General features: G+C 47.7%; 1 protein-coding gene across 1 annotated transcript in view; it reads left to right on the plus strand.

Annotated features, from left to right (window-relative positions):
• The window catches only part of LOC128836134 (adenylate cyclase type 10-like), a 72,234-nt gene extending 64,883 nt beyond the window's left edge, over positions 1 to 7,351 (plus strand). The window contains exons 32-34 of the mRNA XM_054026151.1: positions 345 to 540; positions 2,369 to 2,557; positions 7,163 to 7,351. Of these exons, the coding sequence (XP_053882126.1) occupies positions 345 to 540; positions 2,369 to 2,557; positions 7,163 to 7,351 (574 nt within the window). The remainder of the gene's footprint in view (positions 1 to 344; positions 541 to 2,368; positions 2,558 to 7,162) is intronic.
• Positions 7,352 to 19,077: the final 11,726 nt, after the last annotated feature.

Consider the following 19,077-nt stretch of genomic DNA (forward strand, 5'->3'; position numbering starts at 1 on the left):
TTTTAGGTCTAGTGAAAACATCTTTATTTTGCATTAAATTATTATAATCAACATCATTGTGCCTAGGAATCCTAGTCATGAACCAGTACCCTGCTGTGCTCGGCGCTGTACGAACACAGAATAACGAGACAGTCACTGTCCCCAAAGTACAATCTAAGTTGGTGGTAATCCTATCTCATGCTTTGCTGCGTGCATTAGGAAGAATTCCTCTGCCCATTGTATAGCACGGTGCAGGTAGCTAGATGCAGCGTGAGTTTTCCATATATAGGTCGGTGCCACTGGCTGGTCCAATAGTCCAATCCCCTACAGCAAATCTTATGTGGATCTCTCTCTTGGTGATCTAGGTTTGCCAGACTTCAGCAGTGGGGCAACTTCAAGGAGCCTTTTGAAAAGGCCAGAAGGTTGCTGAGAAGAACTAGCGCCTCATTCTTTGCTACCAGTGGATTCTGTAGATTCTTGGAGTGTGAGATCCTTATGCTACGGAAACACCTTGAGGAAAGGCCTGAATTGGTCCGGGAGACTCGTACTAAGACGCTAAAGGTGAGAGGGAGAAGGAGATGTCCACATTATGTGGAAAGACTGTAAAATGCAATACATCTGCAAATGGCGGCTGGATATCTGCTGATGGCTGCTAGAAATGGAGGGCCTGATCCAAAGCCCATGATGTCAATGGGAGTCTTTCAATGGGCTTTGAATCAGGCCCACTGGGAGCAGCCATCTATCACGTTTCCCTGCACGCCTCTCTTTCAGACACTGGGCATTATGATAGGTCAGGATGGGCAGACTAGGGGAGTCCAGAGTCGTTGTCTAGTGGTGTGTGGGTGGTCTGGTAACTGGGAGGACAATTGGTATTCCAGGCAGTCCGGGGCAATGGTTAGAGTTCTCGCAGGGGGGGGTCTGTCGCCAGGAGATACAATCGAAGGGTTTGGGTTGGCAAGATAGGTAGGTGCAGTCAGGCAAGGCAGAGTCAGGTGAGACAGTACAGCAGCAAGGCAAGGTCAGGCGAAACAGCAGGGCAGCAAGGTGGTCCAGGCAGTAATGGCCTACTGCTCAGACAGCTTCCTCTTCCTGTTGGGGTCTTTATATAGTCCAGGTGCCTAGTGAGAATGCTGTCAGTCCAGCCAATCAGGGGTTGTGGGGCTGTAGGTCTTTAGCACCAAGGCCGTCAGTCAGGGGTAGTGGTTCAGCATGCTGCCATGGTGCGGACACTGGGGATCCCTTTTAGGGACCCAATGGACTTGGATTCAATACCAGGGTCCTGACACCTGCAGCTCTTCAGCCCTGTGTATCTACTCAGCTCTGCTAGCCTCGGTCTCCTCCCTTGAATTGCCTAGTTCCCTGTTCGGGCCCCTGGGATTGTTTTAATGGCTGTTCAGGTGGTGGGTTGGTTTTGAAATCCCTTCAGTGCTGCACTACACTCCGCATGAGCAATAACCAATGCAAAGCTATTACAAGTGGAGGGGAAGGTTGATCATCATTTTGCTTCTTTCCAGTTGATTCATCCCAAAATTGATGGCAAGAATTGCAAAACCTCTTTTTTCCCCATAATACACTACAATGGAGAGGAGGGGAAATCCCCAGACAAAATGAAGTGCCCCCAAAGCATACAGAGACACTTCTATTTTTGGCATGGAACATGGAAACTGGTCAAAAGTGATGTTCTATATTTGTATGTGTCCAGCTGTGCAAGGGAGGAGGGGAGAAGGCATTGACATTTTTGCATTGTGCAGCTAGGTTTATTTCTACATTATAGAGTTTGTAGGGGAGACAGAGAAACTTGAATTTGATGCAATAAGAGGCAGGAAGCTAGTGGAAGGATTCAGAAAGTGGGGGCAACCCTTGATCAAACAGCAGTATTTCATTATCATAGCCCTTCAACGATATGTTTCCAGGGCCAGTAATTGATGCACATTTGTGGGGTGAGAGAACCATGACAGATTATTCGGACATTGTGAGGATGCAGAAAAAGATGCTATTAAGGCTGTGACAGATGTCCCCTTGTCCCCATCCCACTCACTTTGCAAGAAACATATCTTTAGGATCCTCTCAGAGTGGCCTCTGGACAGGAGGTAGAAGAGAAATCAGCCACACACAGTGCACAATTCCCAAAGAGGATTTGTCCTGTAGGTCGGATAAGAGACTATTGCAAAGCCAAGTTAGTGAGTGCTGCCTAAGTGCATGATCAAGACGAGTTCATACAGTCTGAATCTTCCTGGTTTTTATCTCACCCCTGCTACTTTCTATCTCTCTGCAGGTTTCCTGTTTCTTTCTAGCTGGCTCTTCTCCTCAGGCATACTGTATTCCTGCAAAGGGATCTCAAAGCTCTGGGATGTCATCCTGACATGAATCTCAATTGTTCTCTTGTTAGGACTTGGACCAGGTTCTCTCTCGATGCTCCACAAGCCCTATCTGTTACCCTCTGGTTTACCACCTGAAAGCCTATATCCTCCTGGTGTTGGGCAAAGAAGAACAGAGCCAAATCTACCTATCCCAAGCATTCCAACTCTGTGACGTATATGGAAACCTCCTGGAGAAATCCTGGCTGGAGATCAGCAACGTAAGTCCCGAGAGCTGGTAATCTGAAAGCTCTTTCCTTTGAGCACCAGATGAGCTGGTCTCTGGGAAGGGATTTAGGATTCCCTAGAAGAAAGTGGAGCTGGCTGCAGGTCAATGGCTGCAATATAGATGAAGTCAAGGGGCGGGGGAGGGGCGGTGTTGTGAGGGCAAATGATCGAAATCCTGGATGGAGCGGGTGGGTACCTGCAGTAGGCTGTACCTCCCTAGCACCCCCTGGGGGAAAGGATGGGACCTGTTCCTGTGGCAGAGTCCAGTGCTGTTCATAGCCTCTGCCCCCTTGCCCAGGGGTAGGGGGAATTAAAGTAGCCCAAACAAACAGTTTGGGAAGTCAAAGAAAAAGAGAGCAAAAAAGAACAGAAGTATCAGCCCTTCTCCTTTCTGCAAGGGCCTGGGTGGGCAAGGCTCTCTAGCTGTTCCCCCAGTCAGCAACCCCTGCTTCTGGGAGTCAGGGACCGCGGCACTGCAGTCCTGCTCCTTCAGAGTGCTGCCCCAAACTGAGCTGGGATCCTCCTTTTTAAGCCCCCCCGCCCCATACCTAGGCTGGACAAGGCTTACAGCTGCACTGGCTTGAGGCTGGTTGTGCTGGAGGAGCTCTTTAACTCCTTCCTGACAGGGGCGGGGAACTGCCGCACCACTGTGACATACACCCCAAGCCCACCTAACTTCTAACTTCCACTAACATTTGTGGTATATTCTCAGACAGCCTGGGGCTAGCATGACATTTGGGGACAAGGCTTGGGGAGGAGCATGCGCAGCACCTGATCCTTCACCCTGTTGTGTACGTCCACACCCACCCCCATCATCAGAACTCTCCTCCAACAGAATGGAACAGAATCTCTCAAGGACTCCATTAACTGTGCTACTGCTCACCCTGCAGTGGTGACTATTTACAAAACCCAACAAATAGGCTCCCAGCTCTTGCCAGAGTTACTCTGCAGACTCCTTGTCTACGCTACAGGGAAAAGTCGATCTAAGTTACACAATTTAAGTTACGTGAATAGCGTAACTCAAGTCGATGTAGCTTAGATCTATTTACCACAAAGTCCATACTACGCAGTGTCGACAGGAGATGCTCTCCCATCGACTCCCCTTACTTGATCTGGTGGCATATAGGAGTCAACGGGAAAGCAATCTGTGGTCGATTTAGCAGGTCTTGACCTGCGAAATTGATCACTGATGCATCGATCGCCGTGCGTCGATCCCCCGGTAAGTGTAGACAAGCCCACATCTGCCAAGCTGGGGAGTGAGATGCAGCCTGAGATTTCAACCCAAGTGTCTCACTCAGTATTGTGTGAACAGCACTTATCTTGACGTCACTGGACGGTTCTCAGGGCTATGGTTTAAGAAGCATAAAATCCCATTCAAAACATTTAACAGGTTTGGGACCATTTCTAGTACACGACCAACCATTCCAAAATAACATTGCTTCCTGCTCTGCGCCTCCTGGAACTTGTGCTTTGGAGAACATTTTGATGGAAGATCTAGAGGAGCATCATTTTTAGGGGCCAGTGGTTTTCTCTCTAGCGCAAACTTTATATTTGCAAAATTAAATCTCCTTTTCATGTTGTCCATGCGTCTGTCTACACCTGCCTGCCCATCATGGCTTGGTCAAAACTTGTCATGGTTAACATAGCATCTTCTCCCTAGCATGGCCGTAACATGCTCCACATCTACACACACACACTTGGGTTTCTATTATGCTATTGACTGTGCTGACCCACCTGTGCTTTGAGGTCGAGCCTCGGTCATTGTCAGTGTCATGGTGAGCAGAGGGCAATGTTGTGTTAGCCCAAAGAGTGCAAATGGACCTCCCAGTGCAATCCCATTCGGCAGAGGTGGCCTGTCTGGACACTTGTCTGCATTCCACTGTCCAGGAGTCAGCCTCGGCAGGACCCACCTACTTGTACAAACAATGCAGCACACATGGGTGGCCCCTAGCTGCACAGTGCTTCCACAGTGGCAGGCTTCTTCCGGTGATTGATTTGTGATCTGATCTCTACAATGCCTCATTGGATCATCCGACCGGGCTGCCAGCTGGCCAGCACCGACATCAGCATGCTCACTGCCTTACAGACAGGGCCAGAGCCTGTGGTACCATATGATCACAGCAATCAAGGAAGGTGTATAGTATGATAGCGTTTCCCAGCATCTGGCAGAGATGGACATTCCCTGTACTGGAGACTGCATTATGAGAGCAATAGAGGAGAAGGCCTCTGAATGCCAGGGGGAAGAGGAATCCGATGAAGTGCTTCCTGAGACAGCTGCAGGTTCAACCTGGAGAGCAGGAGAAATGCCATTCAGATCTGGTAAGCTACTTTTTAGTTGTGAAAATGTACCAGTGGGGTCTGATTTGGATTGGGAAGGGAATGCATTCCCAGGTTCTCCTGAGTGTGTGTTTGTCAGAGCCCTGCACAAGCCACCCTTCCCCTCTTTCCCTCCTTCCTTCCTACACCTCCATTGCATGGTCAGTAGGTCCCAGCACACCCAGTCCCCACCCCAATTTCCCTTTCTTGACCCCACACCTTCTGGTTGCCTGGCCTACTGTTCCCAGTAGGGACAGAAACGCCCAGTCCCTGATGAACAGCAGCTGGCTGTTGTCAGATGTCAGACAAGCAGAGAAAAATGTAAAATGCCCACAAGCAGCAATGCAGAAAGACTTAAAAACAGGAGCATTACTAAAGATCTAGTGCAGTCTGGCCAAGACACCTATATGACAACGTATCTGCTGGGCCATGTGCCCTGAAGCACCTGCAAAGAGGCTGGTATAATTGGAACACACTGCCAGATGGTAGCATGCCTGCAATGCATGAAAATCAGTGCACAGTAATATGCGTTTTCATGGTACACTCCTCATATAGACAGGACATGGAACAAGTGAAGGCAACCACAGGAACAATGGACATATAACAGTGACAAGCATTCTTACTGGAAGAGTTTTACCATTGACCGTGTTAGTTTCTGACCTAATTTTAGCCCACTCTTGTGAGGTAATGTCAGAAAATATCTCAAAGTCAGTGCTCTAATGTAGCTCTTGCGTTTCTTGACAGAGCCTATTTTCTTCTCCTGCCCAGGGAGCTGATTGGAGCAAATGGCTGGGGTGTATAGTTTGGAATTTAGAAGTTAAGCAAAATGGCTACATTTGTCTCATCCCTTGAAAGTACAGTATTAGGCTAAGAAAGGTGTGATGGCTTACTATGGACACAAACTCAAAACTACTTGGCTTGTCTTAACAGGACCTTCTACCATGGCCCCAGGTGCACAGTTCTGTTTTGGACCAAGACAACAAAGGCCAGTGTGGGCACTGGAGTTAAAACTCTCCTTTGCCATGATACCAAGTGCTTTGAGACCACAGTCGACCATGTTGGCCAATATTGTCTCACTGTTTTCTTGTGCTCCCCGTCTGTCTGTATCCACCTGTTGACTCTTGTCTTAGATTGATAGCTCCTTGGGGCAGGGATGGTTTTTTGTTCTGTTTGTTCAGCACCGAGCACAATGAGGCAATACAAATAAAAAATAATAATACTAATAGACAGGCTGACAGCTTTGGGGCCAGGAAGCACCTGCTATTGGCCTTTTAAAAAGACATTGGCCAGAAATATGCTTGGTCCAATCACAGTTGGAGGAGAAGGGGGAAAAAAAGTATGGGAAATCTACAGCTAGGATGGCATATAAACCATGGCTACCTACTTTCATCAGAAGGACATGCCCCAGGAAGAGAGGGGATTTGAAATATGGATGTCTGAGAACTTTTTCCAGACCCAAATGGACACAGGTAGAGTTCTAACCATCTGCGTAAGATCCTTCTCCGGCTCCTTGTTTACAGTACTCTGCCATACAAAATGTGGAAGACTTGAGTTTGGAATCGGCCTTTCCAACCACAGGCTCTGCCAGCCTAGCCTGTGAAATTCCACCCCGGTGGCAAACTGAGAGAACAATTCCCCTAGCAAGATGCATTTTTATCATCTTGGAGGACAGTTCTGTGGTTTGATGGTTCTGTTCTGGTGTCATCATTGTAAAGGCAGCTGGCCTGCTTTATTGCAATAAAGTCTTTTGTAGAAAGATAAGTCACTACAATATTTACACTTCCAGTATAGTGCCTCTGTAGCGTGAAGCAGGAGTAAATCATCAAATGAAAACCATTCACCTTACACCTTAAAAGGCCGTAAGTAAGGGGGCTTAAGGGGCCTCAACATCCCTGTGTGGGCTATCTGTATCGTGGGTCACAACATGGGGAGCTGAGTAGTTTCAATGGGGTCCTACTTCCCTTCCTACATAGGAGCAGGGAATCCAACACACCAGCCAGCAGTGCTGAGCCAGCATGGAAGGGGAAGAGATCTGTGCCTGGTTTAGGCGTGATGCAGAATACTTCCTTCCCCAAAGCCAGCTGGGAACCAAGGGTCAAATTGCAACTTTCGTAATCCATTTGTTCCCTGGCTTGCTGGTGGGGCAGTGTGGGATAGATAGCGATCAATAGCAAGAATAGGGGGCTCTTGTCAGACTTCTCCCCTTCCTGACCATCTTGGAAATGCTGTCTCTGAAGATCCAGTCTCATTCTGGCATCTCGTTTCCCTTTTGTTTTCCCTAGGAGTGGTGGTTCACTGCAAAAGGCCCCATGGAAGACTTATGGCTGAAGGCCGCACCGGATTTTCACAAGTGGGAAATAGGAATGACAGAGAGAGACTTTCCAGAGATCCATAAAACCAAGTACTTGCTGCGGGTGCCAGCATTGGATATTAACAATCCTTTCCCAGAACCTGAGATCCCCGATGTCTGAGCTGCATGTAGTTCTGCCCAACTGGAGCACTTTGTAAGCCTTTCTAGCCGGCACTGCCCAAATTTGTAAGCATTTATGATATTCCTACGGTACACATAACACCTGCTCTCTGCAAAGCCCTCTGTATTTGCTCATCTCTTCCTTTGGTAAATGTAAGTTCTAATGTCTCACTGTGGCTTGCTTAGACCATTTTTCCTCACTGTTAATTAAACTCTGCAGTATCTCTTCATTATAGTAATTTATTCCTTTATAACCTGGAACAGAATCTAGTGCTATTCCCAAAAAGGAAAGTGTGATGGGTTGGATCACAGAACTCCCCCTGAGAGCTGCCAACCGATGTGCCAAGACTACTTCTATCCCTGTTTTCCCTGCCAGCTCAGGACTCCAGAACCCTCTCTTGCTGAGCCAGACATTCCCATCTGCTCCAACACAAACCCAGGGTCTGAATTACTTGCCCCAAAGCTGCAGGTTTACCTGAAAACAGCTCACAGAAGTGTGCTTGTCTTTAGCACTCAGATGCCCAACTCCCAATGGGGTCTAAACCCAAATAAATCCGTTTTACCCTGCATAAAGCTTATGCAGAGTAAACTCATAAATTGTTCGCCCTCTATAACACTGATAGAGAGATATGCACAGCTGTTTGCTCCCCCAGGTATTATTAATTAACTCAGAGTATGTATTAAGTAAAAAGTGATTTTATTAAATATAGAAAGTAAGATTTAAGTGGTTCCAAGTAGTAACAGACAGAACAAAGTAAGTCACCAAGCAAAATAAAATAAAATGTGCAAATCTATGTCTAATCAAACTAAATACAGATAATCTCACCCTTAGAGATGCTTCAGTAAGTTTTTTCCTCAGACTGGACACCTTCCAGGCCTGGGCACAATTCTTTCCCCTGGTACAGCTCTTGTTCCAGCTTAGGTGGTACCTATTGGATTTTTCATGATGGCTCTTCTCTCTCCTTGTTCTCTTCCACCCCTTTATATATCTTTTGCATAGGTGGGAACCCTTTGGCCCTCTGGGTTCCCTCCCCCCCCCCACTGGAAAAGCACCAGGTTAAAGATGAATTCCAGTTCAGGTGACATGATCACATGTCACTGCAAGACTTCATTACCCACTTGCCAGCACACACATATACAGAAAGACTTACAGGTAAAACACAGCCATCTGCAGACAATGGTTCTGGTTAATGGGAGTCATCAAGATTCCAAACCACCATTAATGGCCCACACTTTACACAATTACAATAGACCCTCAGAGTTATATTTCTAGTTTTAGATACAAGAGTGGTACATGGTACATTTATACAAATAGGATGATCACACACAGTAGATTATAAGCTTTGTAATGATACCTTACAAGAGACCTTTTGCATGAGGCATATTCCAATTACCTTGTATTCACTTATTATCATGTTTTTATAAAACTATTCCAGTTACATTATATTCACTTATTATCATGTTTTTATAAAGCCATATAGACTGTCTAATTTAATTTTTTTTAAACATTCACGACTAAAATGCACTTTCTTCAACAAAGTCACTACAACACTCCACCCACTGTAACAATGCAGCCTATGGGCGGGACACTACTGAGAGTATCAATTCAGGACAAATTGCTTAGAGCGGGGAAGTCACAGCCCAAGGCTGAGGTTCCTTCACTATTAAGGTACACCAAACCAGCCAAACAGAGAGGACTTCAGTTTCAGTCCACTGGCTAACCAGAAATCATCAAGCAATTCCCTCAGACACTCCAGTTTCCCAGTGTCACCACCAGCACCACTCCTTATGGGGACAAATGGTTATGAAAACCAATACCTCAGTAAAAGAAAAAAGGTTCTCCCAATCCCAAAAGACCAAGCCCCAGACCCATGTCAATATACCAATTAGATTTTAACCACAAATCATGCTGTTGCCAATCCTTTAGAATCTAAAATCTAAAGGTTTATTCATAAAAAGAAAGAAATATAGATGAGAGCTAAAATTGGTTAAACAGAATCAATTACATACAGCAATGGCAAAGTTCTTGGTTCAGGCTTGTAGCAGTGATGGAATAAACTGCTGGCTTAAGTTAAGTCTCTGAGTACATCCCCAGCTAGGATGGGTCATTCAGTCCTTAGTGCAGAGCTTCAGTTTGTAGTGAAGTTCCTCCAGAGATAAGAAGCAGGATTGAAGACAAAATGGAGAAGATGCAGCTGCCTTTTATAGTAGGGCTACCATACGTCCGGATTTCCCCGGACATGTCCGGCTTTTCGCTCTTTAAATAGCCGTCCGGGGTGGATTTCTAAAAATCTAAAAATGTCTGGGATTTCCCCCCCGGTCGGCTATTTAAAGAGCGAAAAGCGGCTGATAGGGTGGCCGAGCGCCGCTCGCATTGGGGCCTCAGTAGCCAAAGCCCCTTCCCGGCTCCCCCCATCCTCTGCAGCCTTAGCACGCCGCCCGGCAGCGCTGGGGGCGGGTCTGTGCGCCTGTGAGGGAACACGGCGGTGGGGTTGGCAGCGGCAGCCAGAGCCCCTCCCCCCCCTCTGCAGCCTTAGCACGCCGCTCGGGCGGGGTGGGGCGGAGCCAGACACCTTGCTCTAAGCCGAGCGGCACGGTAAGGGGGCTGGGGAGTTGGAGAAGGGGGGCAGTCAGGGGACAGGGAGCGGGGGGGAGGTTGGATGGGTCAGGAGTTCGGGGGGGGCTGTCAGGGGGGCAGGGGTGTGGAGAGGGTTTCGGACAGTCGGACAGGGAGCAGAGGGGGTTGGATGGGTCAGGAGTTCTGGGGGGGCTGTCAGGGGGGCAGGGGTGTGGAGAGGGGTCAAGGCAGGCAGGGAGCAGAGCGGGTTGGATGGGTCGGGAGTTCTGGGGGTCCTGTCAGGGGGCGGGGAGCAGTTGGATAGGGCATGGGAGTCCTGGGGGTCTGTCTGGGGGCGGGGTGTGAATATGGGGTGGGGGTGTGGATAAGGGTCAGGGCAGTCAGGGTCCTAGGGGGGCAGTTAGGGTGGGGGGTTCTCAGGAGGAGGCAGTCAGGGGACAAGAAGCAGGGAGGCTTAGATAGGGGGTGGGATCCTAGGGGGCAGTTAGTGGCAGGGGTCCCAGGAGGGGCACTCAGGGGACAAGGAGCGGGGAGGTTGGGGGTTCTGAGGGGGGCAGTCAGGGGGTGGGAAGTGGGAGGGAGTGGATGGGGTGGGGCAGGGCAGGGGCAGGGCTAGAGCGGGGCTCCCCCCCCCACCCCCAGTGTCCTCTTTTTTGATTGTGGAAATATGGTAACCCTATTTTATAATCTCTTGCCAGGCAGCCTGTGCTTCCTTTGTTTCAAACACAAGTTGCCCAGCACATGGCTTGGAAGCCTTAAGTTCTCTCCATAGGCATGTCCCTGCATGCCTTGCTGAGTCATAAGGTGTATTTGCCTTCTCTCAATGGGTCAATTGTATAGCTGATGGTCCTCAATGGGCCATCAAGCAGGCTAGGCAGTGCTGATGCCAAATTGTCTGGTGTGTCACCCAGAAGCATAGCACAAGTTTGAAATACAGACAGTATAGAGCCAATACTTATAACTTTAAATACAAAAAATGATATGAACGGTTAAAATCCATGTGCATTTTATATAACAACCTGGTATATGGATTGTGCCAGATCTTTTTCAGACCCAAAGTCCAGAGTTTGGTCTGGAGACCAAAGGCCTAGCAAATAGTAATTAGCTAAAAAAAGCAAAACAAACAAAATAACATTGCCTTTGCTAAAATATGCTTAATCAGTAAAAATGCCAAATGTTAAAACAATAACTAAATAATTATGTTTCATCCAATGTTTCAAAGTAAACAAAAAATCCCTGTTCCTATTGTGTTTCTCCTAAAGGGAAAACAGTCTTCCCACAGATCCAACCTTGAATTTATAAAAATGGACACATGTCAGTATAAAATATGGCATCCTTCCACCTCCTTTCCCAGGGACCAATGCCCTGCCTTAAGACATAAAGGAGACAATCTGTATTATCATATTTTTTCACCGTTTCTTTGCTTTAACCCCTAGGAACGTACCTGTTAGACAATTAAAAAAATTGCTCCATTCCTATGAACCCCAAATCAAAATTCAATATATATATATATATATATATATATATATATATATATATATATATATATTTTATACTAATAACCTTGTATCAAAGTATTAATTAAATGTTAATTTGCTAACTTAAAACCATGAGCGGAGACATTATGTAACCTTTTAACCATTGGCTAATGTGCTATCTTGTCTTGCTGCAAAACCTATCCTGGGGTGTGGAACTGCCTACCCCGTCACTTTCCCCCGCCCATAAAAAATCTATATATTCTATTGTAATCAATTAATTAACAGTGTCTCTGAGCCTAATAAGCCAAGTGACACTCCGCCAGCGCTGTGTGTAATAAACTCCTATGCTTGACCTCTACACGTGTTTGCGAAAGGGGGAATATTGGTAAAATGCCTCAGTTATTGTAAACATTGGTGTGCACACCACCAAGTAAACTTAGCATAATACAATCTGGTTAATCAAACCTGCTGGCCTCCGGATAGGTAGCAAAAAAATAACAAATATAAGCTATGATTTCAAAATCTAGGCTGTGTCGCTCGCTGAACGATATCAGGAGCGAGAGGAAAGTTTGAACAAGCTTTTAAAAATGTTCAAAAAAAGCTGCATACACCCTCAGTCGTAGCATGACTGAGCATAAGGGGAGAACTTAGGGTTTCTCGCTCTGCCTCTGGGAGGAGTTTTTATTTTTGGTGTATGAACCCTCAGTGGTAGAAGGCCGAGCAATACAAAGGGAAGCTTAGCTTCTCTCCCTCTGGCCCAGAGTGGGTTAAAAACATAAGCTACAGATCTTATTCTGTTAAACCAAACTCTGAAGAATATAGGAGTTTGGGCAGTGTAGTGTGGTTCATGTTTGTTTGTTTTGTTTTTTTGTAAGTAATATTGTGGTAATTTCACAATTTTGAAGAAAATGTTTAAGGAATGGGACCAGGAAGGGTGGGGGCTAGTTGGAAAGCCCACCCTCCTTGCTAAATTGGTAATGGAACAAGGCTTGTGCCCATAGAAAGGAACTGTTTATTGGAAAAAGCAGAATCGGGCCCAGGCAAGCAACAGATAAAGAAACTGGAAAACAGGTTGGGTACAGAGAGTTAAAACAGCACTCTCAAATCTTACAGCAGCAGTAACATCAGGAGAAAAAACATTTAAGACCCCAGAAGGGGGCAGACCTTTGGGACCCCTCTGGAGATTGGGAAGGGGAATATTTGGGATATTTGGGTAAATTCCTCCTCCCAGGGCTAAAATGCCATTGAAACAGTTAACAACAGTGCCTGCTTCTGCCTCAGATCTCCAGGCCATGGCAAAATGGCTGGAGATTTTAAACCAAAAATTTTTTTCTAGGTAAAGTGTTAACGCCCTTTTACTGAGAGAAAGGGAGGATTTACACTCTCAAAAAATGCACCACTTAATTAGCATTTGTGCAGCCCCAAGTACCAAACACACTGTGGCAGAAACTAAGCAGGTTCTGCCATGGTGGAAGCACTGTGCTAACTTGTTTTCAAGCTTCTATCTTTCAGGCTCTGAACCAGAACATCAGGAGAGCTGGTACCAGCTGCATCCCCTGCCCCTGCAGCCTCTATGCCCCTGCCTGCCCTGCTCCTCCTCGCCCTGCAGCCCCTGCTCCCCACTCGCCCTGCAGCCCCCACACCCCTCTGCCCCTGCAGCCTCTGCGCCCCCCCCCTGCCCTGCTCTCCCGCTCACCTGGCAGCCTCTGCCTGGCAGGGGCTTCAGACGCTCAGCGGTGACCAGGGTGGCGCGGGTCCCTGCAGCCCTGGCCACAGCCTCCTTCCTGCCGCCGCCGAGCACGTTCCCCGGCGGAAACAGCTCCCACGGCGTCGGCGGGTTCCGAGCCGCGCGGGGCAACGGGGCCACAAGAAGGGTCCCTCAGTGGCCGGGGGGCCCCCGCCCGCGAGGGAAGCCCGAGCCCCCCCCGTTTCCCGCCTGAGCATTGTAGCTGGGGCAGCTGGGCTGCGCTGCGGACCCGGCGGATCGTGCTGGGCAGACCCTGGCTTATGCCTCCCTATTTCCCCGGACATGTCCGGCTCTTTGGAAATTCCCCCCAGACGGGGATTTGAGCACCAAAAAGCCGGACATGTCCGGGGAAATCCGGACGTATGGTAACCCTACTTTCCTAACATTCTATCCACTGGATCACCTTTGTCCACGTTTGTTGGCCCTATAGCAGGGATCGGCAACCTTTGGCACGTGGCTCGCCGCCATTGACCTGGAGCGGTGAACCGCGGCCAGTGGGAGCTGCGATCAGCTGAACCTGCGGACACGGCAGGTAAACAAACCGGCCCGACCTGCCAGGGTGCTTACCCTGGCGAGCCGCGTGCCAAAGGTTGCCGACCCCTGCCCTATAGCCTATTATTGCTGATAATGGGCAGTTGCTGCTCATTGCTTATGAAAACTGACTTCACAATGAGCCCTGTACAGAACTCTCTTAAATGAGGAAAAAATATTTGCCTGATTCACATGGCATTTTGAGGCTTAATTAATTAGTTTCTCATTGTAGCTTTGAAGATGTAAATGCTCAGGGTGCTTAGACGCTCTCCTAATGTGGATGGAATAGCTTGTGATCAAACTGCCCTCCAATTTTTGATTTTACTCACAATCTCTGCTACCATTTGTGGCTGCATGGACCACTTCCCCACCCATTTGTTTCATAGCTTCACAGAGTTTAAGGGCAGAAGGGACCATTCGATCATCTAGTCTGACTTCCTCTATAACACAGGCCGGAGAATTTCCCCAGTTATCGCTGTGTTGAGTCCAGTAACTTGTGTTTGGCTTAAGCATATCGTCCAGAAAGACATGCAGTCTTGATCTGAAGACTTCAAGAAACGGAGAATCCACCACTTCCTTTGGTAGTTTGTTCCAATTGTTAATCACGCTCGCTGTTAAAAATGTGCGCAGTACACAGAGGTAAACCCACCTCGCTACTACTGCTCACCAGTAGCGTAGTTAGCGGGGTGCAGGGGAAGCAGCTGCTTCCCCCGCCTTTCCAAAAGCGGCTGGAGGAGTGGGGGGGGGGGCCCGCAGGCTGGCGGCCCGCAGCGCAGCCGGTAGCCATGGGGGGGTGGCAGGCACGGCCGGAGGAGCGGGGGGGGGCGCAGGCTGGCGACCCACAGCACGGCCGGCAGCCATGGGGGGGCGGCAGGCGCGGCCGGAGGAGCGGGGGGGCGCAGCATGGCGGCCAGCAGCCGCAGCTGGAGGAGCAAGGGGGCGGACCACGAGGGTGGCACGGCAGGGCCGGAGGAGCCATGGGGGGGGAGGGGCGGTGCGGCCGGAGGAGGAGCCAAGGGGTGGGCGCCTTTTTTATGTTTGCTCCCCCTCCTTTTAGAAGCTGGCTACGCCACTGCTGCTCATCACTCCTTGTTCATACAGCCAAAGATCCCGTTATCTCTTTTTGATACACGTTGCACGGAGAGTTCATCTGGCACTGCATAAATGTATCTAAAACAGCTATAAAAACTGCATACAGAGGAAAGGCATATTAGAAAAATCTGTAATGTATTTTTAGCTGTTTCTGAATGCAATGGAGCAGCAGGAAATGAGGAAGAGGACTCAGCACCATGTGATCATCCTACTGTTCATAAATCACCTGCACCATCAGTGACCTAATGACCATGGCTGTGAACTTCTGTAACTAGGTCTAATTTTTAATTTCCTTCTTTGAAAGAAGACAGGGACACAATGCCCAGCAAAATGAATGAGACTAGTCTGAATTTGCTGATTTGAGATGGCAGGCATCAATTTATTGCCTGTGGGGTTCTTGAATTTCCATGGAGGACCCTGATGGACTTGAATCTTTATTGTAACCCCTTCATCTTCTGCGCTTCAGATTTCATGCCACATCCACCAGCAGAGGACAACTGGATGGGACTCCCACTTCAATTATGCTCCCTAATCAACTAAAGGGGTTGCTATTGAGAGACACATTATAAAGCAAATCTTACACACTCTGCTGCTGCACAGTGAATCGGGCATGTTATGAGTCAGATCTAAGTGACCACTGTAATCTCAGCATGGCTTGATCTAGCCACTCCATCTCCCACCTTACCTTGTACAGGTAAATTCTGCTCTCAGGATTTTTCAGGTCCATCTCTAGATGGAATGTAGCACTCCCCTCCTTATTGACCTTGATGTGTTTGAGGTTTGTGACACTGTAGATATACTGTGAAGGACAGACACAAGCACATGGTATATGATAGGGCTGGCTTTGGTAGATCTGCCATGAGATTGTCAAAATGGGGTGGAACCTACTCTACCCACCACTGTATCAGTGTAGCAAAAGGAACAGCACTAGCCCTCCACTTTTTGCTGCTTTAGGCAAGCTGGATAGTACCCAGCAGCCTCGTGGTCACTCATACACAAAACAAACACCATTGGTCCAATTTTCAAATACGGTTGCCGCTATGGGTTGACCTAATTCTACATTTGAGTGTGTAAATCAGCACTTAGGTGCACAAATATCCATCACAGACACCCAATACAAAATTCAGCACCCAGGTTTTAAAAAATGGGCTCCCTGGTACCAATTCCACCAATCCCTTGCAAAGTGAAGTCCCCTGAAATTACAGGAGTTACACACAGGTCAGGCTGGAATTGAGCCTTCTTTGTTGTATTGCCACTAATGTTTTGCTGCCCTTGGGTAAAATGTTCAAAAGCATCTAAGGGACTTAGGAGCTTAAATCCCATTTTCTAAAGTGATTTAGGCCCTGAGGAGCTTAAGTCTCATTGAAATCCAATGGTTTTCAAGGTTTGTCTTACCTGTTGTTGCTTGTCCTCTCTGTCCTTCTTCATCTGCTGAAGCTTCCTCGGCATCCCACGGAAGTCAACAATCCCACGCTTTAAACAGATTTTCTCATAATCCTTCCTGTCGGCATTCAGCAGCAACTGCCAGACCTGTTCCATGTCAACTTCCTTCTTCTATGTGGGTAGTGGAGTTCTAAGGAACAGTCACAGGAGGAAACGCTGGGAGTTTAGATAGGCAATAGGGAGCACCTCTTTCCTCTTATAGAATCATAGAAGCATAGAATATCAGGGTTGGAAGGGACCTCAGAAGGTCATCTAGTCCAACCCCCTGCTCAAAGCAGGACCAATCCCCAGCTAAATGATCCCAGCCAGGGCTTTGTCAAGCCAAACCTTAAAAACCTCTAAAGAAGGAGATTTCACCACCTCCCTAGGGAACCCATTCCAGTGCTTCACCACCCCCCTAGTGAAAATTTTTTTCCTAATATCCAACCTAAACCTCCCCCTCTGCAACTTGAGACCATTACTCCTTGTTCTGTCATCTGGTACCAGTGAGAACCGTCTAGATCCATCCTCTTTGGAACCCTCTTTCAGGTAGTTGAAAGCAGCTATCAAATTCTCCCTCATTCTTCTCTTCTGCAGACTAAACAATCCCAGTTCCCTCAGCCTCCCCTCATAAGTCATGTGCACCAGCCCCCTAATCATTTTTGTTGCCCTCCGCAACTTAATTTACCCCTCTTTCATTCTTCATCCCCACCCTTTCTGGAGGTCATATCCACCAGCAAATGAAGACTAGACCGGATGGGACTCTTTCTGAGACACATTGATGCTGCTCCTTAATTGGCCAGAGGTGTTACTGTTGAGATACATGCCACGTGTCTCTGTACCCTTTTTCAGCCATTTCCCCAATAAGTTCAGTGTGAGCTAAAATGCAGGAGCAGAAGAGACACAGATCCCTCAAGGCAAACTTTGGGATACAAGACAGTATCAGCAGCACAACCCTGTAGATGCCTCCTACTGGAGAGCACTGGCACCTCAGCCCCAGAGCCAGTAGCAGAGCACTTTCCATGTGGTGACTCCAAGCAAGCAGAAGCAGGTAGTGTTGCCTGGATGGTCTGTGAAGGGTGGATAGTCACCCCTGCTACAAAGGCTAAACAAGGCTCTTTTATGACACTGGTCCTGCCCCGGGGCCACTCACCGCTTCCTTAACATTTTCCTGAAGTCCTGCAACTCTTTCTTCAGGTCTATAAGAAAAAAATGGTAGGATGTGAAAATGGAGTCACCCAACAGGACGTAACACAGAACCAAAAAGAGCTTTAGAAAAACGAAGGCCACCATGGAGCAAAGCGGCCACTGATTTGGGATCTCTCCACTAATAGGTGTCCAAATTGAGACATCTTAGGCCACTTCTGAAAATTTAGCTGAAAACGCACTATTGCAGCTAAATGGCAAGCTGTGTTTTCGATCCCTTTTAGTCCCTCTAGGGCACCCTTTAGGTGACAGGCTGTCTTCCTCTCACCTGTCCCACCGAGCAGCCACGCTGGGATTGGATCTCTGGGTGGCAGCCCCCTTATTTCCCAACCACATTAACACAACAGGTCCAAGTGGGCTTGGCACCTGCAAACCATTTTTCTTCAGGGGCTTGTGAGTGACTCAGAAATGGCTTCTTCAAAATCAAAGCACTATTTATTCATCCCAAGGTACATAACAAGCAGAGAAAAGGGATAAAACAACAAAAGGCCTATACACCTGGGTCTTACCTAAACTTTATTCTTTTCTTGTGAGTTTTGGGTAAGTTCCACTCAGCTCAGACACCCCTTTTCCTGAGAAAGACAGACAGCTCCTGAAGCATTCTCTGTCTCTCTCCGTCAAAGATCCATCCCTAGCCTCTACTGCCTGCTCAATCCCCCTTTCTTCCTAGGCCAGGGACTTTAAGAGTTTAATATCCCCTTTGATCCCAGATGTGGGCCTGAGAAAAATAAACCTTGCTAGCTGAGTTGGAGCCAGACAGGTGGACATTCTCTTATTATTAGCTTCCCCACTGTTTCTCTCTAATGGGACCTTTTCTTTGCCATTGTTCTATTTCTTGTTTGTTTCCCCTAACAGTCTCCTTTGATTCTGCTTCTTGCAGCCAGGCTGGATAATATCAAGCAGGTTAACTGAAGTGCCTATGATATTCATAGAACATAATATAGATAGCTCTCTTGTTCTTCACACTTACCCTCCTGAGGCTCAGTGGGGAATGGTTTTGTTGTTTTCTTGAAACTAACTGATGAGTTGGGAGAGGAGATAGAGCAAAGAAATAAAAGAAAAAAAAACCATTAGGTAACACAGCCACCATAATAATAATACTAACAACAGACAACCCGCCAACCTTAAGCATATTCTCACCAGCAACCACACACTGCACCATAACAACTCTAACTCAGGAACCAACCCATGCAAGAAACCTCGATGCCAACTCTGCCCACATATCTACACCAGCAACACCATCACAGGACCTAACCAGATCAGCTACAACATCACCGGTTCATTGACCTGCACGTCCACCAATGTTATATATGCCATCATGTGCCAGCAATGCCCCTCTGCTATGTACATTGGCCAAACTGGACAGTCACTACGTAAAAGGATAAATGGACACAAGTCAGATATCAGGAATGGCAATACACAAAAACCTGTAGGAGAACACTTCAACCTCCCTGGCCACACAATAGCAGATGTTAAGGTAGCCATCTTACAGCAAAAAAACTTCAGGACCAGACTCCAAAGAGAAACTGCTGAGCTCTAGTTCATTTGCAAATTTGACATCATCAGATCAGGATTAAACAAAGACTGTGAACGGCTATCCAACTACAGAAGCAGTTTCTCCTCCCTTGGTGTTCACACCTCAACTGCTAGCAGAGGACCTCACCCTCCCTGAT

Source organism: Malaclemys terrapin, chromosome 4 (assembly GCF_027887155.1).
Source record: "Malaclemys terrapin pileata isolate rMalTer1 chromosome 4, rMalTer1.hap1, whole genome shotgun sequence".
NCBI lineage: Eukaryota > Metazoa > Chordata > Testudines > Emydidae > Malaclemys > Malaclemys terrapin.